This window comes from Engystomops pustulosus, chromosome 1 (genome assembly GCF_040894005.1).
Source record: "Engystomops pustulosus chromosome 1, aEngPut4.maternal, whole genome shotgun sequence".
Taxonomy (NCBI): domain Eukaryota; kingdom Metazoa; phylum Chordata; class Amphibia; order Anura; family Leptodactylidae; genus Engystomops; species Engystomops pustulosus.
Genome location: NC_092411.1, coordinates 288,048,897 through 288,075,455, shown reverse-complemented (window position 1 = coordinate 288,075,455; position 26,559 = coordinate 288,048,897). Strand labels below are relative to the sequence as shown.

At 44.7% G+C, this 26,559-nt stretch overlaps 1 protein-coding gene across 1 annotated transcript in view; it reads left to right on the top strand.

Moving 5' to 3' along the window:
- The window catches only part of CYP26B1 (cytochrome P450 family 26 subfamily B member 1), a 63,130-nt gene that overhangs the window by 15,695 nt on the left and 20,876 nt on the right, over nt 1–26,559 (top strand). The window contains exons 2-3 of the mRNA XM_072126391.1: nt 6,940–7,139; nt 23,692–23,916. Coding sequence (XP_071982492.1) covers nt 6,951–7,139; nt 23,692–23,916 — 414 coding nt within the window. The 5' untranslated portion in view covers nt 6,940–6,950. The remainder of the gene's footprint in view (nt 1–6,939; nt 7,140–23,691; nt 23,917–26,559) is intronic.

Here is a 26,559-nt window from a genome sequence, read left to right as displayed (position 1 = left end):
CAGTATTAGTAGTTACAATAGAACTTGTAGTAATGGTATCAGGGTACATTACCAGTATTAGTAGTTACAGTAGTACTTCTAGTAATGGCAGCAGGGTACTTTACCAGTATTAGTAGTCACAGTAGTACTTGTAGTCATGATAGCAGGGTACAATACCTGTATTAGTAGTTAAAGTAGTATGTCTAGTAATGGTAGCAGGGCGCATTACCAGTATTAGTAGCTACAGTAGTACTTGTAGTCATGGTAGCGGCGTACATTACCAGTATTAGTAGTTACAGTAGTACTTGTAGTCATGGTAGCGGCGTACATTACCAGTATTAGTAGTTACAGTAGTACTTGTAGTAATGGTAGCAGGTCACATTACAAGTATTAGTAGCTACAGTAGTATTTGTTTGTAGTAATGGTAGCAGATTATATTGCCAGTATTAGTAGTTACAGTAGTACTTCTAGTAATGGTAGCTGGGTACATTACCAGTGTTATTAGTTACAGTAGTACTTCTAGTAATGGTCACAGAGTACATTATCAGTATTAGAAGTTACAGTAGTACTTGTAGTAATGGTAGCAGGGTACATTAGCAGTATTAGTAGCTGCAGTAGTTCTTCTAGTAATGGTAGTAGGGTACATTACCAGTATTAGTAGCTACAGTAGTACTTGTAGTAATGGTAGCAGGGTAAATTACCAGTATAAGTAGTTACAGTAGTAGTTCTAGTAATGGTATCAGGTTGCATTACTAGTATTAGTAGTCACAGTAGTTCTTCTAGTGATAGTAGCAGGGTACTTTACCTGTATTAGTAGTTACAGTAGTACTTGTAGTAATGGTAGCAGGGCACATTTACAGGATTAGTAGCTACAGTAGTACTTGTAGTAATGGTAGCAGGGTACATTACCAGTATTAGTAGTTACAGTAGTACTTGTAGTAATGGTATCAGGGTACTTTACCAGTATTAGTAGTCACAGTAGTACTTGTAGTAATGGTAGCAGGTGCATTACCAGTATTAGTAGTTACAGCAGTACTTCTAGTAATGGTAGCAGGGTACATTACCAGTATTAGCAGTTACAGTAGTACTTGTAGTCATGGTAGCAGGGTACAATACCTGTATTAGTAGTTAAAGTAGTATGTCTAGTAATGGTAGCAGGGCGCATTACCAGTATTAGTAGCTACAGTAGTACTTGTAGTCATGGTAGCAGGGTACATTACCAGTATTAGTAGTTACAGTAGTACTTGTAGTAATGGTAGCAGGTCACATTACAAGTATTAGTAGCTACAGTAGTATTTGTTTGTGGTAATGGTAGCAGATTATATTGCCAGTATTAGTAGTTACAGTAGTACTTGTAGTCAAAGTAGCAGGGTACATTACCAGTATTAGTAGTTACAATAGTACTTGTAGTAATGGTAGCAGGATACATTACCAGTATTAGTAGCTGCAGTAGTACTTCTAGTAATAGTAGCTGGGTGTATTTCCAGTATTAATAGCTACAGTAGTACTTCTAGTAATGGTAGCAGGGTACATTACCAGTATTAGTAATTACAGTAGTACTGCTAGTAATGGTAGCAGGGTAAATTACTAGCATTAGTAGTCACAGTAGTACTTTTAGTAATGGTAGCAGGGCACATTACCTGTATTAGTAGTTACAGTAGTACTTTTAGTAATGGTAGCAGGGTACATTACCGGTATTAGTAGTTACAGTAGTACTTGTAGTAATGGTAGCAGGGCACATTACAAGTATTAGTAGCTACAGTAGTATTTGTTTGTGGTAATGGTAGCAGATTATATTGCCAGTATTAGTAGTTACAGTAGTACTTGTAGTCATAGTAGCAGGGTACATTACCAGTATTAGTAGCTGCAGTAGTACTTCTAGTAATAGTAGCTGGGTGCATTACCAGTATTAGTAGTTACAGTAGTACTGCTAGTAATGGTAGCAGGGTAAATTACTAGCATTAGTAGTCACAGTCGTACTTTTAGTAATGGTAGCAGGGTACATTACCAGTATTAGTAGTTACAGTAGTACTTTTAGTAATGGTAGCAGGGTACATTACCGGTATTAGTAGTTACAGTAGTACTTGTAGAAATGGTAGCAGGGCACATTTACAGGATTAGTAGCTACAGTACTACTTGTAGTAATGGTAGCCGGGCACTTTACCAGTATTAGTAGCTACAGCAGTACTTCTAGTAATGGTAGCAGGGTACATTACCGGTATTAGCAGTTACAGTAGTACTTGTAGTCATGGTAGCAGGGTACATTACCAGTATTAGTAGTTACAGTAGTCCTTCTAGTAATGGCAGCAGGGTACTTTACCAGTATTAGTAGTCACAGTAGTACTTGTAGTCATGGTAGCAGGCTACATTACCAGTATTAGTAGCTACAGTAGTACTTGTAGTAATGGTAGCAGGGTACATTACCAGTATTAGTAGTCACAGTAGTACTTTTACTAACGGTAACAGGGTACCTCACCAGTATTAGCAGTTACAGTAGTACTTGTAGTATTGGTAGCAGGGTACATTACCAGTATTAGTAGCTACAGTAGTACTTCTAGTAATAGTAGCAGGGTACATTACCAGTATTAGTAGGTACAGTAGTACTTGAAGTCATGGTTGCAGGGTACATTACTAGTATTAGTAGGTACAGTAGTACTTGTAGTAATGGTAGCAGGGTACATTACCAGTATTAGTAGTCACAGTAGTACTTTTACTAACGGTAACAGGGTACCTCACCAGTATTAGCAGTTACAGTAGTACTTGTAGTATTGGTAGCAGGGTACATTACCAGTATTAGTAGCTACAGTAGTACTTGAAGTCATGGTTGCAGGGTACATTACTAGTATTAGTAGGTACAGTAGTACTTGTAGTAATGGTTGCAGGGTACATTACCAGTATTAGTAGTTACTGAACCATTACTTGTAGCATTAGTGGTGCAAGTATAAACCATCACTAGTAACATGAATTATACCATACTTTTTCCTTACTAGCAGAATTTGTGGTTTTAACCATACTGTTAGCATTACTGGCATAAATGTAAACCACTAGTAATACTAATAGTAATAACATCATGTTACAGTACTGGTATTTGTAGCAGCAGTTTATGAAGTAGCAGAAATATTAGTACTGCAATTATTACTATAAGGTTTAGCAGCTGTAGTAGTAACATGAGTATTTTAAGGCAAAAACAGTAGCAGAACAATGCCTGGGGATAGTACTTATATGATATTAGTAGTATTAGTAGAATAAGCAGAGGTAGCAGTAGTATTAGGTGTAGCAGTAGTGTACAGTAGTAGTAGTAGTAGTAGTAGAGGGATCATCCCCTCCCCTCAGTACAGCAGCCAGTAGGGAGCACCTGGCCTCCAGCCCGCAGCCTCCCCTCCGGTATATAAGAGGCTGGAGCAGTGAGGACAGGAGGAGTAGTATTAGGTGTAGCAGTAGTGTACAGTAGTAGTAGTAGTAGTAGAGGGATCATCCCCTCCCCTCAGTACAGCAGCCAGTAGGGAGCACCTGGCCTCCAGCCCGCAGCCTCCCCTCCGGTATATAAGAGGCTGGAGCAGTGAGGACAGGAGGAGTAGTATTAGGTGTAGCAGTAGTGTACAGTAGTAGTAGTAGTAGAGGGATCATCCCCTCCCCTCAGTACAGCAGCCAGTAGGGAGCACCTGGCCTCCAGCCCGCAGCCTCCCCTCCGGTATATAAGAGGCTGGAGCAGTGAGGACAGGAGGAGTAGTATTAGGTGTAGCAGTAGTGTACAGTTGTAGTAGTAGTAGTAGAGGGATCATCCCCTCCCCTCAGTACAGCAGCCAGTAGGGAGCACCTGGCCTCCAGCCCGCAGCCTCCCCTCCGGTATATAAGAGGCTGGAGCAGTGAGGACAGGAGGAGTAGTATTAGGTGTAGCAGTAGTGTACAGTAGTAGTAGTAGAGGGATCATCCCCTCCCCTCAGTACAGCAGCCAGTAGGGAGCACCTGGCCTCCAGCCCGCAGCCTCCCCTCCGGTATATAAGAGGCTGGAGCAGTGAGGACAGGAGGAGTAGTATTAGGTGTAGCAGTAGTGTACAGTAGTAGTAGTAGTAGAGGGATCATCCCCTCCCCTCAGTACAGCAGCCAGTAGGGAGCACCTGGCCTCCAGCCCGCAGCCTCCCCTCCGGTATATAAGAGGCTGGAGCAGTGAGGACAGGAGGAGTAGTATTAGGTGTAGCAGTAGTGTACAGTAGTAGTAGTAGTAGTAGTAGAGGGATCATCCCCTCCCCTCAGTACAGCAGCCAGTAGGGAGCACCTGGCCTCCAGCCCGCAGCCTCCCCTCCGGTATATAAGAGGCTGGAGCAGTGAGGACAGGAGGAGTAGTATTAGGTGTAGCAGTAGTGTACAGTAGTAGTAGTAGTAGTAGAGGGATCATCCCCTCCCCTCAGTACAGCAGCCAGTAGGGAGCACCTGGCCTCCAGCCCGCAGCCTCCCCTCCGGTATATAAGAGGCTGGAGCAGTGAGGACAGGAGGAGTAGTATTAGGTGTAGCAGTAGTGTACAGTAGTAGTAGTAGTAGAGGGATCATCCCCTCCCCTCAGTACAGCAGCCAGTAGGGAGCACCTGGCCTCCAGCCCGCAGCCTCCCCTCCGGTATATAAGAGGCTGGAGCAGTGAGGACAGGAGGAGTAGTATTAGGTGTAGCAGTAGTGTACAGTAGTAGTAGTAGTAGTAGTAGAGGGATCATCCCCTCCCCTCAGTACAGCAGCCAGTAGGGAGCACCTGGCCTCCAGCCCGCAGCCTCCCCTCCGGTATATAAGAGGCTGGAGCAGTGAGGACAGGAGGAGTAGTATTAGGTGTAGCAGTAGTGTACAGTAGTAGTAGAGGGATCATCCCCCTCCCCTCAGTACAGCAGCCAGTAGGGAGCACCTGGCCCCCAGCCCACAGCCTCCCCTCCGGTATATAAGAGGCTGGAGCAGTGAGGACAGGAGGAGTAGTATTAGGTGTAGCAGTAGTGTACAGTAGTAGTAGTAGTAGTAGAGGGATCATCCCCCTCCCCTCAGTACAGCAGCCAGTAGGGAGCACCTGGCCTCCAGCCCGCAGCCTCCCCTCCGGTATATAAGAGGCTGGAGCAGTGAGGACAGGAGGAGTAGTATTAGGTGTAGCAGTAGTGTACAGTAGTAGTAGTAGTAGAGGGATCATCCTCCTCCCCTCAGTACAGCAGCCAGTAGGGAGCACCTGGCCTCCAGCCCGCAGCCTCCCCTCCGGTATATAAGAGGCTGGAGCAGTGAGGACAGGAGGAGTAGTATTAGGTGTAGCAGTAGTGTACAGTAGTAGTAGTAGTAGAGGGATCATCCCCTCCCCTCAGTACAGCAGCCAGTAGGGAGCACCTGGCCTCCAGCCCGCAGCCTCCCCTCCGGTATATAAGAGGCTGGAGCAGTGAGGACAGGAGGAGTAGTATTAGGTGTAGCAGTAGTGTACAGTAGTAGTAGTAGTAGTAGAGGGATCATCCCCTCCCCTCAGTACAGCAGCCAGTAGGGAGCACCTGGCCTCCAGCCCGCAGCCTCCCCTCCGGTATATAAGAGGCTGGAGCAGTGAGGACAGGAGGAGTAGTATTAGGTGTAGCAGTAGTGTACAGTAGTAGTAGAGGGATCATCCCCCTCCCCTCAGTACAGCAGCCAGTAGGGAGCACCTGGCCTCCAGCCCGCAGCCTCCCCTCCGGTATATAAGAGGCTGGAGCAGTGAGGACAGGAGGAGTAGTATTAGGTGTAGCAGTAGTGTACAGTAGTAGTAGTAGTAGAGGGATCATCCCCTCCCCTCAGTACAGCAGCCAGTAGGGAGCACCTGGCCTCCAGCCCGCAGCCTCCCCTCCGGTATATAAGAGGCTGGAGCAGTGAGGACAGGAGGAGTAGTATTAGGTGTAGCAGTAGTGTACAGTAGTAGTAGTAGTAGTAGAGGGATCATCCCCTCCCCTCAGTACAGCAGCCAGTAGGGAGCACCTGGCCTCCAGCCCGCAGCCTCCCCTCCGGTATATAAGAGGCTGGAGCAGTGAGGACAGGAGGAGTAGTATTAGGTGTAGCAGTAGTGTACAGTAGTAGTAGTAGTAGAGGGATCATCCCCTCCCCTCAGTACAGCAGCCAGTAGGGAGCACCTGGCCTCCAGCCCGCAGCCTCCCCTCCGGTATATAAGAGGCTGGAGCAGTGAGGACAGGAGGAGTAGTATTAGGTGTAGCAGTAGTGTACAGTAGTAGTAGTAGTAGTAGAGGGATCATCCCCTCCCCTCAGTACAGCAGCCAGTAGGGAGCACCTGGCCTCCAGCCCGCAGCCTCCCCTCCGGTATATAAGAGGCTGGAGCAGTGAGGACAGGAGGAGTAGTATTAGGTGTAGCAGTAGTGTACAGTAGTAGTAGTAGAGGGATCATCCCCTCCCCTCAGTACAGCAGCCAGTAGGGAGCACCTGGCCTCCAGCCCGCAGCCTCCCCTCTGGTATATAAGAGGCTGGAGCAGTGAGGACAGGAGGAGTAGTATTAGGTGTAGCAGTAGTGTACAGTAGTAGTAGTAGTAGAGGGATCATCCCCTCCCCTCAGTACAGCAGCCAGTAGGGAGCACCTGGCCTCCAGCCCGCAGCCTCCCCTCTGGTATATAAGAGGCTGGAGCAGTGAGGACAGGAGGAGTAGTATTAGGTGTAGCAGTAGTGTACAGTAGTAGTAGTAGTAGTAGAGGGATCATCCCCTCCCCTCAGTACAGCAGCCAGTAGGGAGCACCTGGCCTCCAGCCCGCAGCCTCCCCTCCGGTATATAAGAGGCTGGAGCAGTGAGGACAGGAGGAGTAGTATTAGGTGTAGCAGTAGTGTACAGTAGTAGTAGTAGTAGTAGAGGGATCATCCCCTCCCCTCAGTACAGCAGCCAGTAGGGAGCACCTGGCCTCCAGCCCGCAGCCTCCCCTCCGGTATATAAGAGGCTGGAGCAGCAGGGGCTGCAGTGTGATGTGTCTGTGTCTCCAGGTGCTGTGCAGATGATGGTGCTGTGGGTCCTGGCCGCCCTGGCTCTGTGCCTCCTCTCCCTGGCGCTGCTCCTCCTCGTGTCCCGGCAGTTGTGGCAGTGGCGCTGGGCGATCACCCGGGACAAGTCCTGCAAACTGCCCATGCCCCGGGGCTCCATGGGATTCCCTCTGGTGGGCGAAACCTTCCACTGGATCCTACAGGTACCGTGTCTCTTACTCTGCTGTCCGTGTACTGTGACTGTCCTCTCCCGGTCCGGTACCGTGTCTGTGACTGTCCTCTACTTGTTATATACTGTGACTGTCCTCTACTTGTTATATACTGTGACTGTCCTCTGCCGGTCATTCACTATGACTATCCTTTAGTGTCCATGTACTGTCACTATCCTCTGCCGTTCAGGTATCGTGTCTGAGACTGTCTTCTGCTGGTCATACACTGTGGTTATCCTCTGCCGGTCATATACTGTGACTATCCTCTGCCGGTCATATACTGTGACTATCCTCTGCCGGTCATATACTGTGACTATCCTCTGCCGGTCATATACTGTGACTATCCTCTGCCGGTCATATACTGTGACTATCCTCTGCAGTCCAGTTTCTGTGTCAGTGACTATTCTTTGCTGGTCAAGTAATAGATCTGTGACGTTCCCCTTACTCGGGTCACCTGCCCTACCTACCTGTGCACTGCCCTGGTGACTTCATCCTACCTCCAGTGACAGTATTATACATGTGTGACACTTCCGAAATGTATCTCACCTCTCGTATATTAGTGATATTATATGTCCTGTATGTGACACTGGTGATATTATATGTCCTGTATGTGACATTAGTGATATTATATGTCCTGTATGTGACATTAGTCATATTATATGTCCTGTATGTGACATTAGTGATATTATATGTCCTGTATGTGACATTAGTCATATTATATGTCCTGTATGTGACATTAGTCATATTATATGTCCTGTATGTGACATTAGTGATATTATATGTCCTGTATGTGACATTAGTGATATTATATGTCCTGTATGTGACATTAGTCATATTATATGTCCTGTATGTGACATTAGTGATATTATATGTCCTGTATGTGACATTAGTCATATTATATGTCCTGTATGTGACATTAGTGATATTATATGTCCTGTATGTGACATTAGTGATATTATATGTCCTGTATGTGACATTAGTGATATTATATGTCCTGTATGTGACACTGGTGATATTATATGTCCTGTATGTGACACTTGTGATATTATATGTCCTGTATGTGACATTAGTCATATTATATGTCCTGTATGTGACATTAGTGATATTATATGTCCTGTATGTGACACTAGTGATATTATATACCCTGTATGTGACATTAGTTATGTTATATGTCCTGTATGTGACATTAGTGATATTATATGTCCTTTATGTGACACTAGTGATATTATATGTCCTGTATGTGACATTAGTGATATTATATGTCCTGTATGTGATATTATATGTCCTGTATGTGGCACTAGTGATATTATATACCCTGTATGTGATATTAGTGATATTATATGTCCTGTATGTGACATTAGTGATATTATATGTCCTGTATGTGACATTAGTGATATTATATGTCCTGTATGTGATATTATATGTCCTGTATGTGACACTAGTGATATTATATGTCCTGTATGTGATATTATATGTCCTGTATGTGACACTAGTGATATTATATGTCCTGTATGTGACATTAGTGATGATATATGTCCTGTATGTGACACTGGTGATATTATATGTCCTGTATGTGACATTAGTGATATTATATGTCCTGTATGTGACATTAGTGATATTATATACCCTGTATGTGACATTAGTGATATTATATGTCCTGTATGTGACATTAGTGATATTATATACCCTGTATGTGACATTAGTGATATTATATACCCTGTATGTGACACTAGTGATATTATATGTCCTGTATGTGACATCATTGATATTATGTGTCCTGTATGTGACATTAGTGATATTATATGTCCTGTATGTGACATTAGTGATATTATATACCCTGTATGTGACACTAGTGATATTATATGTCCTGTATGTGACATTAGTGATATTATATACCCTGTATGTGACATTAGTAATATTATATGTCCTGTATGTGACATTAGTGATATTATATGTCCTGTATGTGATATTATATGTCCTGTATGTGACACTAGTGATATTATATGTCCTGTATGTGATATTATATGTCCTGTATGTGTCACTAGTATTATTATATGTCCTGTATGTGACACTAGTGATATTATATACCCTGTATGTGACATTAGTAATATTATATGTCCTGTATGTGACATTAGTGATGTTATGTATCCTGTATGTGACATTAGTGATATTATATGTCCTGTATGTGACATTAGTGATATTATATGTCCTGTATGTGACACTAGTGATATTATATGTCCTGTATGTCACATTAGTGATATTATATGTCCTGTATGTGACACTAGTGATATTATATGTCCTGTATGTGACATTAGTGATGATATATGTCCTGTATGTGACACTAGTGATATTATATGTCCTTTATGTGACATTAGTGATGATATATGCCCTGTATGTGACACTAGTGATATTATATGTCCTGTATGTGACATTAGTGATATTATATGTCCTGTATGTGACATTAGTGATATTATATATCCTGTATGTGACATTAGTGATATTATATGTCCTGTATGTGACACTAGTGATGTTATATGTCCTGTATGTGACACTAGTGATATTATATGTCCTGTATGTGACACTAGTGATATTATATGTCCTGTATGTAGCATTAGTGATATTATATGTCCTTTATGTGACATCATTGATATTATGTGTCCTGTATGTGACATTAGTGATATTATATGTCCTGTATGTGACATTAGTGATGATATATGTTCTGTATGTGACATTAGTGATATTATATGTCCTGTATGTGACACTAGTGATATTATATGCCCTGTATGTGACATTAGTATTATTATATGTCCTGTATGTGACACTAGTGATATTATATGTCCTGTATGTGACACTAGTATTAGTATATGTCCTGTATGTGACATTAGTGATATTATATGTCCTGTATGTGACACTTGTGATATTATATGTCCTGTATGTAACATTAGTGATATTATATGTCCTGTATGTGACATTAGTGATGATATATGTCCTGTATGTGACATTAGTGATATTATATGTCCTGTATGTAACATTAGTGATATTATATGTCCTGTATGTGACACTAGTGATATTATATGTCCTGTATGTGACATTAGTGATATTATATGTCCTGTATGTGACATTAGTGATGTTATATGTCCTGTATGTGACACTAGTGATATTATATGTCCTGTATGTGACATTAGTGATATTATATGTCCTGTATGTGACACTAGTGATATTATATACCCTGTATGTGACATTAGTGATATTATATGTCCTGTATGTGACATTAGTGATATTATATGTCCTGTATGTGACACTATTGATATTTTATATCCTGTATGTGACATTATTGATATTATGTGTCCTGTATGTGACACTAGTGATATTATATGTCCTGTATGTGACATTATTGATATTATATGTCCTGTATGTGACACTAGTGATATTATATGCCCTGTATGTGACATTAGTGATATTGTATGTCCTGTATGTGACACTGGTGATATTATATGCCCTGTATGTGACACTAGTATTATTATATGTCCTGTATGTGACACTAGTGATATTATATACCCTGTATGTGACATTAGTGATATTATATGTCCAGTATGTGACATTAGTGATGTTATATGTCCTGTATGTGACACTAGTGATATTATATGTCCTGTATGTGACATTAGTGATATTATATGTCCTGTATGTGACACTAGTGATATTATATACCCTGTATGTGACATTAGTGATATTATATGTCCTGTATGTGACATTAGTGATATTATATGTCCTGTATGTGACACTATTGATATTTTATATCCTGTATGTGACATTATTGATATTATGTGTCCTGTATGTGACACTAGTGATATTATATGTCCTGTATGTGACATTATTGATATTATATGTCCTGTATGTGACACTAGTGATATTATATGCCCTGTATGTGACATTAGTGATATTGTATGTCCTGTATGTGACACTGGTGATATTATATGCCCTGTATGTGACACTAGTATTATTATATGTCCTGTATGTGACACTAGTGATATTATATACCCTGTATGTGACATTAGTGATATTATATGTCCAGTATGTGACATTAGTGATATTATATGTCCTGTATGTGACATTAGTGATATTATGTGTCCTGTATGTGACATTAGTGATATTATATGTCCTGTATGTGACATTAGTGATATTATATGTCCTGTATGTGACACTGGTGATATTATATGTCCTGTATGTGACACTAGTATTATTATATGTCCTGTATGTGACATTAGTGATATTATATACCCTGTATGTGACATTAGTGATATTATATGTCCTGTATGTGACACTTGTGATATTATATGTCCTGTATGTGACACTGGTGATATTATATGTCCTGTATGTGACAATGGAGATATTATATGTGCTGTATGTGACACTAGTGATATTATATGTCCTTTATGTGACATTAGTGATATTCTATGTCCTGTATGTGACATTAGTGATATTATATGTCCTGTATGTGACACTTGTGATATTATATGTCCTGCATGTGACATTAGTATTATTATATGTCCTGTATGTGACATTAGTGATATTATATATCCTGTATGTGACATTAGTGATATTATATGTCCTGTATGTGACATTAGTGATATTATATGTCCTGTATGTGACATTGGAGATATTATATATCCTGTATGTGACATTAGTGATATTATATGCCCTGTATGTGACACTAGTGATATTATATGCCCTGTATGTGACATTGGAAATATTATATGTGCTGTATGTGACACTAGTGATATTATATGTCCTGTATGTGACATTAGTGATGATATATGTTCTGTATGTGACACTAGTGATATTATATGTCCTGTATGTGACACTAGTGATATTATATGTCCTGTATGTGACATTAGTGATATTATATGTCCTGTATGTGACACTAGTGATATTATATGTCCTGTATGTGACATTAGTGATGTTATATGTCCTGTATGTGACATTAGTGATGTTATATATCCTGTATATGACATTAGTGATGTTATATGTCCTTTATGTGACATTAGTGATGTTATATATCCTGTATATGACATTAGTGATGTTATATGTCCTGTATGTGACACTAGTGATATTATATGTCCTGTATGTGACACTAGTGACATTATATTCCCTGTATGTGACATTAGTGATATTATAAATCCTGTATGTGACATAAGTGATATTATATGTCCTGTATGTGACACTTGTGATATTATATGTCCTGTATGTAACATTAGTGATATTATATGTCCTGTATGTGACATTAGTGATGTTATATGTCCTGTATGTGACACTAGTGATATTATATGTCCTGTATGTGACATTAGTGATATTATATGGCCTGTATGTGACACTATTGATATTATATGTCCAGTATGTGACATTAGTGATATTATATATCCTGTATGTGACACTAGTGATATTATATGTCCTGTATGTGACATTAGTTATGTTATATGTCCTGTATGTGACATTAGTGATATTATATGTCCTGTATGTGACACTAGTGATATTATGTGTCCTGTATGTGACATTAGTGATATTATATGTCCTGTATGTGACATTAGTATTATTATATGTCCTGTATGTGACACTGGTGATATTATATGTCCTGTATGTGACACTATTGATATTATATGTGCTGTATGTGACACTAGGGATATTATATGCCCTGTATGTGACACTAGTGATATTACATGTCCTGTATGTGACATTAGTGATGATATATGTCCTGTATGTGACATTAGTATTATTATATGTCCTGTATGTGATATTAGTGATATTATATGTCCTGTATGTGACATTAGTGATATTATATGTCCTGTATGTGACATTAGTGATATTATATGTCCTGTATGTGACATTAGTGATATTATATGTCCTGTATGTGACATTAGTGATATTATATACCCTGTATGTGACATTAGTGATATTATATGTCCTGTATGTGACATTAGTGATATTATATACCCTGTATGTGACATTAGTGATATTATATATCCTGTATGTGACATTAGTGATATTATATACCCTGTATGTGACATTAGTGATATTATATGTCCTGTATGTGACATTAGTGATATTATATGTCCTGTATGTGACACTAGTGATATTATATATCCTGTATGTGACATTAGTGATATTATATGTCCTGTATGTGACATTAGTGATATTATATACCCTGTATGTGACATTAGTGATATTATATATCCTGTATGTGACATTAGTGATATTATATGTCCTGTATGTGACATTAGTGATATTATATACCCTGTATGTGACATTAGTGATATTACTTGTCCTATAATCTATTGACAGTATTTTACCTGTGTTTGTCCTTTGTGCCTGTCACATTATGTGACCTGTTTATGAGACAGTTGATGTAATGTCACCTGTCTCTGACCCTAGTGATGTCATCAGCCTGTGAAATCATCACTAGGTCAGAGGTTGTTATCTCTGGCTCAACCCCTGCTGATCCTCAGGATGGTGTCCCCTGCTTGCTGACATCTCCCTTTGTAAAGATGTGACATTGCTGATGACCAGGTATCCCTGAAATGTGCCCTGTTGGCAGAAGGGACATGTGTGTTACTACTTCTCCACTCTATCTGCACCCCACCTTCTGGTCTCCCTTTAGCTGCATCTTCACCCCACCTTCTGGTCTCCCTATAGCTGCATCTTCACCCCACCTTCTGGTCTCCCTATAGCTGCACCTGCACCCCACCTTCTGGTCTCCCTATAGCTGCACCTGCACACCACCTTCTGGTCTCCCTACAGCTGCACCTGCACCCCACCTTCTGGTCTCCCTATAGCTGCACCTGCACACCACCTTCTGGTCTCCCTATAGCTGCACCTGCACCCCACCTTCTGGTCTCCCTACAGCTGCACCTGCACCCCACCTTCTGGTCTCCCTATATCTGCACCTGCACACCACCTTCTGGTCTCCCTATAGCTGCACCTGCACACCACCTTCTGGTCTCCCTATAGCTGCACCTGCACACCACCTTCTGGTCTCCCTATAGCTGCACCTGCACACCACCTTCTGGTCTCCCTACAGCTGCACCTGCACCCCACCTTCTGGTCTCCCTATAGCTGCACCTGCACCCCACCTTCTGGTCTCCCTATAGCTGCACCTGCACCCCACCTTCTGGTCTCCCTATAGCTGCACCTGCACCCCACCTTCTGGTCTCCCTATAGCTGCACCTGCACACCACCTTCTGGTCTCCCTATAGCTGCACCTGCACCCCACCTTCTGGTCTCCCTATAGCTGCACCTGCACCCCACCTTCTGGTCTCCCTATAGCTGCACCTGCACACCACTTTCTGGTCTCCCTATAGCTGCACCTGCACCCCACCTTCTGGTCTCCCTATAGCTGCACCTGCACCCCACCTTCTGGTCTCCCTATAGCTGCACCTGCACACCACCTTCTGGTCTCCCTATAGCTGCACCCCACCTTCTGGTCTCCCTATAGCTGCACCTGCACCCCACCTTTTGATGACTCTTTCTCCCATTATCCTCTTACTTTGTTACATGGGACTGCCCATGTAAGGCTGTTATCTTACCTGTCATGTGAAATGGTGAATAATATATGTCACATGTCTTATAATTCTGCGCCGATGTGTAATACATATAAATGGTTAATACATGTGAGTGCATTGTAATGTATGTCACTTGTGTACAATACATGTGTAATACATGTCACTGGTTTATAATACATGTCACTGGAGTATATCAGCCGTATTCTGGGGTATATCACCTGTCTTTGGAGTATATCACCTGTCTCTGGGGTATATCACCTGTCTCTGGAGTATATTACCTGTCTCTGGGGTATATCACCTGTCTCTTGGGTATATCACCTGTCTCTGGGGTATATTACCTGTCTGTCGGGTATATCACCTGTCTCTTGGGTATATCACCTGTCTCTGGGGTATATCACCTGTCTCTGGAGTATACCACCTGTCTCTGGGGTATATTACCTGTCTCTGGGGTATATTACCTGTCTCTGGGGTATATCACCTGTCTCTGGGGTATATTACCTGTCTCTGGGGTATATCACCTGTCTCTGGGGTATATCACCTGTCTCTTGGGTATATTACCTGTCTCTGGGGTATATTACCTGTCTCTGGGGTATATCACCTGTCTCTGGGGTATATTACCTGTCTCTGGGGTATATCACCTGTCTCTGGGGTATATCACCTGTCTTTGGAGTATATCACCTGTCCCTGGGGTATATCACCTGTCTCTGGAGTATATCACCTGTCTCTGGGGTATATCACCTGTCTTTGGAGTATATCACCTGTCTCTGGGGTATATTACCTGTCTCTTGGGTATATCACCTGTCTCTGGGATATATCACCTGTCTTTGGAGTATATCACCTGTCTCTGGGGTATATCACCTGTCTCTGGGGTATATTACCTGTCTCTGGGGTATACCACCTGTCTCTGGGGTATATTACCTGTCTCTGGAGTATATCACCTGTCTCTGGGGTATATCACCTGTCTCTGGGGTATATCACCTGTCTCTGGGGTATATCACCTGTCTCTGGGGTATATCACCTGTCTTTGGAGTATATCACCTGTCTCTGGGGTATATTACCTGTCTCTTGGGTATATCACCTGTCTCTGGGGTATATCACCTGTCTCTGGGGTATATTACCTGTCTCTGGGGTATATTACCTGTCTCTGGGGTATATCACCTGTCTCTGGGGTATATCACCTGTCTCTGGGGTATATCACCTGTCTCTGGGGTATATCACCTGTCTCTGGGGTATATTACCTGTCTCTGGGGTATATTACCTGTCTCTGGGGTATATCACCTGTCTGTGGGGTATATCACCTGTCTCTGGAGTATATCACCTGTCTCTGGATTATATCACCTGTGTCCGGAGTATATTACCTTTCTCTGGATTATATACCCTACTCTGAGGTATGTTATCTGTTTCTGAAGTATATTGTCTGTATGTGGTGCTTACACTGATGCATTTTTTATCTATCTATCTCATATCCATCCATCCATCCATCCCTCCCTCCCCTGGCTATGTACAGATGTGGTTGCAGTAGTAGCGCCCCCTCCCGCTGGGCGCCTGCCAGGCGGTTCGGCGTTGCCGCTTTAAGGCAGAGTGAAGGGGCGGGGCCATGCTGGATACATTGTATCGGTGCGGGAGCCGCTGTTTACAATGTATCAGCCCCAGCAGCCGGCAGTCTAATATAGTCTTGTATCGGCTCGCGCTGCTCGTGACGTCATGGCAGGGGCGGTGACGTCAGAAGGGGGTTAATAGCTGTTATTCTGGGAGTGCATTAACCCCTTTTGTTCCTCTAAAACTCGTTCCGGAGACGATACCCAGTGTTTTCCCACGCTTTTAACCTTTTCAGGACCGGGGACCGTAATCTTGGGAGTGATCTTGATCTTGTGGGGTTGATGATATTGGGTGACTGATATTATACAGCAGGGACAGGTATCAGGACAGGATCCCTATAGGATTTACAATGATATATATTTATAAATATATTCTATAGAGTATATAATTATATACTGGGTCTGTATATCAGGTCTATAGAGTATATAATTATATACTGGGTCTGTATACCAGGTCTATAGAGTATATAATTATATACTGGGTCTGTATATCAGGTCTATAGAGTATATAATTATATACTGGGTCTGTATATCAGGTCTATAGAATATATAATGATATACTGGGTCTGTATACCAGGTCTATAGAGTATATAATTATATACTGGGTCTGTATATCAGGTCTATAGAGTATATAAATATATATCGGGTCTGTATATCAGGTCTATAGGGTATATAATTATATACTGGGTCTGTATATCAGGCCTATAGAGTATATAATTATATACTGGGTCTGTATATCAGGTCTATAGAGTATATAATTATATACTGGGTCTGTATGTGCTGGGAGTCAGGTTTATTACAGACATACAGGACTGTCAGAGACCATTCATTCCCGGCCTCAGGCTGCGGCCCTTTAAGATCTTCTTGCCCTTATTTCCATATGTAAATATTTGTGTGCGGCTGCAGTGCTCTCTGTGGCCGATGGGTGTCACCCCTCGTCTGTTGTCCCAGGAAACTGCCAGCGGAGATCCAGGAGACCTGAGCCCAGAGATCCAAGAGACCTGAGATCCCAGGAAACTGCCAGTGGAGATCCAGGAGACCTGAGATCCCAGGAAACTGCCAGTGGAGATCCAGGAGACCTGAGATCCCAGGAAACTGCCAGTGGAGATCCAGGAGACCTGAGTCCAGAGATCCCAGGACACTGCCAGCAGAGATCCAGGAGACCTGAGCCCAGAGATCCCAGGACACTGCCAGCAGAGATCCAGGAGACCTGAGCCCAGAGATCCCAGGACACTGCCAGCAGAGATCCAGGAGACCTGAGCCCAGAGATCCCAGGACACTGCCAGTAGAGATCCAGGAGACCTGAACCCAGAGATCCCAGGACACTGCCAGTAGAGATCCAGGAGACCTGAGCCCAGAGATCCAGGAGACCTGAGCCCAGAGATCCAGGAGACCTGAGCCCAGAGATCCCAGGACACTGCCAGTAGAGATCCAGGAGACCTGAGCCCAGAGATCCAGGACACTGCCAGTAGAGATCCAGGAGACCTGAGCCCAGAGATCCCAGGACACTGCCAGCAGAGATCCAGGAGACCTGAGCCCAGAGATCCCAGGACACTGCCAGCGGAGATCCAGGAGACCTGAGCCCAGAGATCCCAGGACACTGCCAGCGGAGATCCAGGAGACCTGAGCCCAGAGATCCCAGGACACTGCCAGCAGAGATCCAGGAGACCTGAGCCCAGAGATCCCAGGACACTGCCAGCAGAGATCCAGGAGACCTGAGCCCAGAGATCCCAGGACACTGCCAGCAGAGATCCAGGAGACCTGAGCTCAGAGATCCCAGGACACTGCCAGCAGAGATCCAGGAGACCTGAGCCCAGAGATCCAGGACACTGCCAGTAGAGATCCAGGAGACCTGAGCCCAGAGATCCCAGGACACTGCCAGCAGAGATCCAGGAGACCTGAGCTCAGAGATCCCAGGACACTGCCAGCAGAGATCCAGGAGACCTGAGCCCAGAGATCCAGGACACTGCCAGTAGAGATCCAGGAGACCTGAGCCCAGAGATCCCAGAACACTGCCAGCAGAGATCCAGGAGACCTGAGCCCAGAGATCCCAGGACACTGCCAGCAGAGATCCAGGATCAGGCAGTGGCTATACTGACATGTCCCTTTAAGAATGCTAATGCGTGCCGGCCCCTCTGGCATCAGGCATGAATGGGGCCCCTGTTAGTCGCTGCATGCCTTCATTCAGGCCAGGAGTGACAGTCGTCCTGTGTCATGTTGTTACATCGTGGTTACAGAGCTGATGTATCACATGTGACCTGTGTGACTATGGACCAGCACCTCCCTGGTCCTGCACCCCATATATACATGTCCTGACAGTAACCCCACTCCCCGGAGATCTATCCCTGCCGTCCATGGCGTCTGACCCTGTCGCCTACTGAGCAGCACATTATATGGGCGCAGTAATCCTTGGAGCGGCCATCTATGGGGGACGGCTAGGGGTATGCTCCTTTTTCCACAGGCTCCATCCAAAAACAGTCTAAGGCTAAAAATACAATTTTTTTTGTATAAATTGGACTCCGGTGGAAGCTGCTACCACATAAAGGTGGTCTTTGTGCCGCTGTGGAAATGTTGTACAAATATCTCTTTATTAATGGCACAAAAACGACTTTAATTATATTTACGTAGATCAGAAACACGGTCACCTGAACTTTGAAGACTGGACAAGCGCACTTCTGTCTGCCGGCAGGACCCCGGAGGACACAGACGCTTACATTACCTCCACATTCATGTTATATTAACGCTTATGCTGAAAATAACAAATACATACTGGGTGGGGGATGGGGCGTATTACTCTGAAAATGTATGAGACCTTAAGAGTCTCTCAGGAGGACCCTGGACTTGGACTTCCCATTAAACATCATGTAATTCCACTTTTCTCCTGTGGCGGTGCTGCAGGGAAGTTGAACACTTGTTACAGGTTTCTCTTGATCAACTGGGATACAGGACGATCACCTGATTATTGAGTGACAAGTGATTGTTTGAAGGGGAACAACCCAAGGGTCTGATGATCTCTATTAGCTACGGACACCATATTCACCAAATTTTGCAATCCCTTCTTGGATGCTCAAGGTGATGGATCCACCATTACATTCTTGAACAACAAGGAACGCTTTATATCTTCAGATATTTTCAGAGCTTGATACACATCCAGACATACTGTAGTTATTGTCTGTGGTGAGTTGTAACTTCTTGTACATTGTCTACAATAAGGTGAAGCTTTGGTATCGCTAATTGTGAAAGATCTGGTTTCATTTTGATCCAGGAACTCACTTTAGAGGATTTGTGACCTTAGAAATTCCCTATGTCTGTCCAAAGAGTCAGTGTGACCCTATCATCGAGTAAAACCTACTATGGAGCCAGGGTGATCCTACCATGAGGTGAGGGTGATCCTACCATGAGTAGAGGGTGATCCTACCAGGCAATCAGTGGGAACGTATCATGGAGCCAGGATGATCCTGCCATGGGGTAAAGGGTGATCCTGCCATGAGGTCAGGGTGATCCTGCCAGGGAATTTGGGGGAACTTATCATGGAGTCAGGATGATCCTGCCATGAGGAGAGGGTGATCCTACCATGAGGTGAGGGTGATCCTACCATGAGGTGAGGGTGATCCTACCAGGGAATTTGGGGCGACTTATCATGGAGTCAGGATGATCCTGCCATGAGGTGAGGGTGATCCTGCCATGAGGTGAGGGTGATCCTACCATGAGGTGAGGGTGATCCTACCAGGGAATTTGGGGCGACTTATCATGGAGTCAGGATGATCCTGCCATGAGGTGAGGGTGATCCTGCCATAAGGTGAGGGTGATCCTACCAGGGAATTATGGGGAAATTATCATGAGTCAGGGTGATCTTACCATAGAGTCAGGGTGATCTTACCACAGAGTCAGGGTGATCTTACCATAGAGTCAGGGTGATCTTACCATAGAGTCAGGGTGATAGAGTCAGGGTAACCCTATCATGAACCTCCATGGTAGAGTAAGGTTGGTTACACTATATCCTATGTTTTTGTAGATATCGCTAACTGTATAGAATTAGGGATAGGACTTCCTGGTGACATTGTCCATGTAACATAGAGACATCACCTCTGACAATCACCAATATTTAACACTGTAGTCAATGGGTGAGGTGACAGGTCCATGAGGTGAGAGTGTTGTCCTCTAGTCCTGGGTGGGGGAGGGCACGGAGGACCGGTACGCGCCGGCTTATTTTTGCTCTTTTTTCTATATTGTTTATGAAATGAGTGTTTTTCTGGTGCTGACGCGGGCAGCGCCGCTGTGTTTGTGTGTTTAGTCACATTATACGCCATGTGCAGGGACATCATAATAACCACAACCTCACAGGAACACTTTCCATCACTGTGCCCTCGGCAGAGCGTTGCCCCCACACTCAGGGAGTCCTCTGTGTGTATTTTTGTGAGTTTTTGCCCAGGCTGTGCGGGGTCTGGCTTCAGAGGCAGAACCTTGTATCAGGCGATGGCTGCTCCGTAACCTTTCACACCCCCAGTGCAGCTCCTATGTGACCCCAGACAATGCACCTTTCACTGGTGCGCCCGGCAGTCTGCAGAGCCAGACACATCTGTTTCTCTGCCTCGTCCAGACCCTTCACAACCAAACACCTCCAGTAATTACAGCAGCCACCCTCCATCTGCCCCGGGCACAGCGCTGCCACCTGGGGTGCCGAGAAAGAAACACTGATGATACCCACACAGTTATGGAGGGAAGAGTCCTCACTTGTTGATACCTATTTTTGGCTAACTAAAAATGATGCTGACAATTCCAAGCTTTGGAGACTACTGAGGTGTCTATATCAGGCACGGAGAGACCTCAGTAGTCTCCAAAACTTGGAATTGTCAGCATCTTTTATAGTTAGCCAAAAATAGGTATCAACAACTGAGGACTCTCAACTTTCATCTATTTATCCACTGGCCAACGTGGTACAAAGCCTCAATACACACTGGCATGTATTCTGGAGCCCCAATCTACAAGGCAGCCCAGTGTGCCGCCTACAGACTCTGACCTCCAAGTGCCGCCTACAGACTCTGACCTCCAAGTGCGCAAGGTCATAGGGCAGGTCGACAAGTGGCTCCTGTTGTGGTCCACACACTGTTAGGCAGCACACTCATAGTCTCCACACTCCATGCACTTCTCAAAGCCAAAAGCTGGAACAGATCATAATGGGTGCGAACATATTAATACGGGAAGCTGCTATGCTTTTTTTACTCCCACCCTCGTCGTCATCACGTGGCTCCTGTCTTGCTCCGCACCTTCATAGTCATCTTGTGGCTTCTGTTCTGCGCTGCACCCTCGTAGTGATCACGTGGCCCCTGTCCTCCACACCCTCATAGTGATCACGTGGCCCCTGTCCTGCTCCGCACCCTCATAGTGATCACGTGGCTCCTGTCCTGCTCTGCACCTTCGTAGTCATCACGTGGCTCCTGTCCTGCTCCGCACCCTCATAGTGATCATGTGGCTCCTGTCTTGCTCCTCACCTTCGTAGTCATCACGTGGCTCCTGTCCTGCACCGAACCCTCATAGTGATCACGTGCCCCCTGTCCTGCTCCGCACCCTCATAGTGATCACGTGGCTCCTGTCTTGCTCCGCACCTTCGTAGTCATCACGTGGCTCCTGTCCTGCTCCGCACCCTCATAGTCATCACGTGGCTCCTGTCCTGCACCGAACCCTCATAGTGATCCCGTGGCTCCTGTCCTGCACCGAACCCTCATAGTGATCACGTGCCCCCTGTCCTGCTCCGCACCCTCATAGTGATCGCGTGGCTCGTGTCCTGCTCCGCACCCTCATAGTGATCACGTGGCTCGTGTCCTGCTCCGCACCCTCATAGTGATCACGTGGCTCGTGTCCTGCTCCGCACCCTCATAGTGATCACGTGGCTCGTGTCCTGCTCCGCACCCTCATAGTGATCACGTGGCTCCTGTCCTGCTCCGCACCTTCATAGTCATCTTGTGGCTTCTGTTCTGCGCTGCACCCTCGTAGTGATCACATGGCCCCTGTCCTCCACACCCTCATAGTGATCACGTGGCCCCTGTCCTGCTCTGCACCCTCATAGTGATCACGTGGCTCCTGTCCTGCTCTGCACCTTCGTAGTCATCACGTGGCTCCTGTCCTGCTCCGCACCCTCATAGTGATCATGTGGCTCCTGTCTTGCTCCTCACCTTCGTAGTCATCACGTGGCTCCTGTCCTGCACCGAACCCTCATAGTGATCACGTGGCTCGTGTCCTGCTCCGCACCCTCATAGTGATCACGTGGCTCGTGTCCTGCTCCGCACCCTCATAGTGATCACGTGGCTCCTGTCTTGCTCCGCACCTTCGTAGTCATCACGTGGCTCCTGTCCTGCTCCGCACCCTCATAGTCATCACGTGGCTCCTGTCCTGCACCGAACCCTCATAGTGATCCCGTGGCTCCTGTCCTGCACCGAACCCTCATAGTGATCACGTGCCCCCTGTCCTGCTCCGCACCCTCATAGTGATCACGTGGCACGCACCCTCATAGTGATCACGTGGCTCGTGTCCTGCTCCGCACCCTCATAGTGATCACGTGGCTCGTGTCCTGCTCCGCACCTTCGTAGTCATCACGTGGCTCCTGTCCTGCTCCCCACCTTCATAGTCATCCCGTGGCTCGTGTCCTGCTCCGTGCACTGATTACTGTCATGGAATCTGCTGCAGCAATTGACACGTTACTTTGTTGCTTCTATCATTGTACATTTGTATCCTAGAGTTTTTCTGGTGAAAAATGCACCAGATTCTTGTTGTGGAAAACTGCACAAACCCGACTGACATGTAGGGAACATATTTCTTTGTAAATTCCAGCAAACCTAAGGGAATTGGCAGATCTGTAGCGCCCTCTAGGGGATGTAATAGTAACTACTTCTACAGGCCAACTGTGATGATAATGATCACTATACTATTATAGCTTCGCTTTTACCCTCCGTCCTGATGACTGTTTCCCTCTGATTTTACCCTCCTTCCTGATGACTGTTTCTCATAGATTTTACCCTCCGTCCTGACGACTGTTTCCCTATGATTTTACCCTCCTTCCTGATGACTGTTTCCCTCTGATTTTATCCTCCTGATGACTGTTTCCCTATGATTTTACCCTCCGTCCTGATGACTGTTTCCCTCTGATTTTACCCTCCTTCCTGATGACTGTTTCCCTCTGATTTTATCCTCCTGATGACTGTTTCCCTATGATTTTACCCTCCGTCCTGATGACTGTTTCCCTCTGATTTTACCCTCCTTCCTGATGACTGTTTCCCTCTGATTTTACCCTCCGTCCTGATGACTGTTTCCCTTTGATTTTTCCCTTCTTCCTGATGACTGTTTCCGTTGATTTTACCCTCCGTCCTGATGACTGTTTCTGTCTTCTGTCTTCTTCAGGGCTCTAATTTTCAATCTTCTAGAAGAGAAAAATATGGCGGCGTCTTCAAGACTCACCTTCTGGGCCGTCCGCTCATCAGAGTGACAGGAGCTGATAACGTCCGGAAGATCCTAATGGGGGAGCACCACCTGGTCAGTGCAGAGTGGCCCCGCAGCACCCGCATGTTACTGGGGCCCAACAGCCTGACAAATTCTATCGGAGACATCCACCGGCACAAGAGAAAGGTAGGTACTACATGATGTCTGGAAGGACATGTGCAGAGGGATTATTACAAAATATGTGAGGTCAGGGGTCGGGCTGTTGCAAGACAGTCTCATCGCTAGGCTAAAAGGGAACCCGTCAGCAGGTTTGACAAGCAGTCAGTGCTAGGTATTGTATCTGGAAAGATGTGTAGTCATAATGTTGTGCATGTTTTTAGTAGCAGCATCACTGTGAAATATGGAAATATGTAACTTCTCCAAGTGCACTAGGGGCGTGTCCTCACACTGCTGTGCTCTGTCCTCTCTGCAGCCAGTCTTAGATATTATCCCTGTAAAAAAATTGCCCTTCTTCTTTTAGAGCCGGAGATTGACTTGGTGCACTGGGGAAGGGTCCTCACACTGCTGTGCTCTCTGCTCCCTCCAATCTACACTAATTAAAAGCTGCAGCAGGCTTCTAGTTGGATACTACAGCAGGCAACAGAGAGGAGGAAGTATAGAGAAAGTTCATTTACATAGCACATAGCACTTAGAGAAGATATAATCCATATTTCATAGTCCTGCTGCTACTAACAGCATTCACAGGGGTCCTATAACACATCTCTTCCTGGACAATACAGAACACTGGCTGCATGTCCTCACACCTGCTGACAGGTTCCCTTTGTAAGGGTTCTGTACTGTGACTCCTGAGGACTACCGACACCGGATACAATTGTTACAAAGTCTCAGCTGTGAGAAGTACTAAGTCTGTGCTGGGTATAAGGAGAGGACGAGGCTGCTTAAAGGGCTGTTCTACATCCTATATGTTATGGATAGGGGATTGCTGACCCCCACTGCTCAGGAGGTCATACCCTTCTAACCCTATAAAAATATAAAAATCTGCCACAAATCTGAACATGAATTATGAGGCGCCTAACAAGCTGTCAGGGACTTTCCTATCTGCTGGAACAGAAGGGGTTAAAGGTTTCCCTGGTGCTCCCCTCCAGTTGCAGACTCTCCAGGGCTAAACAATTGGGAGCCCTCTTAAAGGCCCCCCAGCGGCTGCATGTATGCTACTTGTGGCACGTGCTGGATGAACTGCAGTAACCCGGGAGCGGACCCCACCTTACCAGCCTCTTAAAGCGGCAATCCCCAGTGCAGCCTTCACAGCGCTCCTATACATAGCACAGCGAGAAAGCGTCACAAGTGCAAGGGACAAGTTCTGATGGGGGTTGTAGTGCTCTATGTATAGAGTGTATTAGATTTATATAATAATAGGGTTAATTATTCGGTCAAACTGGAGGTTGTAGTGATCCATGTACCCAGAGTAATAAATTGTATAGTGATGTCCTGTGGTCGGGTGATGTTGGGAGCTGTAGTGTTCCATGTACGTAGTGTAATAGATTGTATAGTGATGTTCTGTGGTCCGGGCATGTTGGGAGTTGTAGTGTTTCATGTACCAAGTTTAATAGATTGTATAGTGTTGTCCTGTGTTCGGGTGATGTTGGGAGTTGTAGTGTTTTATGTACCCGGTGTATTAGATTGTATAGTGATGTTCTGTGGTCGGGTCATGTTGGGAGTTGTAGTGTTTCATGTACCAGGTGTAATAGACTGTATAGTGATGTCCTGTGGTCAGGCCATGTTGGGAGTTGTAGTGTTTCATGTACCAGGTGTAATAGATTGTATAGTGATGACATGTGGTCGGGTGATGTTGGGAGTTGTAGTGTTTCATGTACCCAGTGTAATAGATTGTATAGTGATGTCTTGTGGTCGGGTCATGTTGGGGGTTGTAGTGACCCATGTACCCAGTGTAATAGTGTGTAGTGATGTCCTGTGGTAAGAGTATTATACATCGGTGTATATGATGGGGGTAGTCAGAGTATTATACATAGGTGTATATGATGGGGTAGTCAGAGTATTATACATCGGTGTATATGATGGAGGTAGTCAGAGTATTATACATAGGTGTATATGATGGGGGTAGTCAGAGTATTATACATTGGTGTATATGATGGGGGTAGTCAGAGTATTATACATTGGTGTATATGATGGGGGTAGTCAGAGTATTATACATTGGTGTATATGATGGGGGTAGTCAGAGTATTATACATTGGTGTATATGATGGGGGTAGTCAGAGTATTATACATTGGTGTATATGATGGGGGTAGTCAGAGTATTATACATTGGTGTATATGATGGGGTAGTCAGAGTATTATACATCGGTGTATATGATGGAGGTAGTCAGAGTATTATACATAGGTGTATATGATGGGGGTAGTCAGAGTATTATACATTGGTGTATATGATGGGGGTAGTCAGAGTATTATACATTGGTGTATATGATGGGGGTAGTCAGAGTATTATACATTGGTGTATATGATGGGGGTAGTCAGAGTATTATACATTGGTGTATATGATGGGGGTAGTCAGAGTATTATACATTGGTGTATATGATGGGGTAGTCAGAGTATTATACATCGGTGTATATGATGGAGGTAGTCAGAGTATTATACATAGGTGTATATGATGGGGGTAGTCAGAGTATTATACATTGGTGTATATGATGGGGGTAGTCAGAGTATTATACATTGGTGTATATGATGGGGGTAGTCAGAGTATTATACATTGGTGTATATGATGGGGGTAGTCAGAGTATTATACATTGGTGTATATGATGGGGGTAGTCAGAG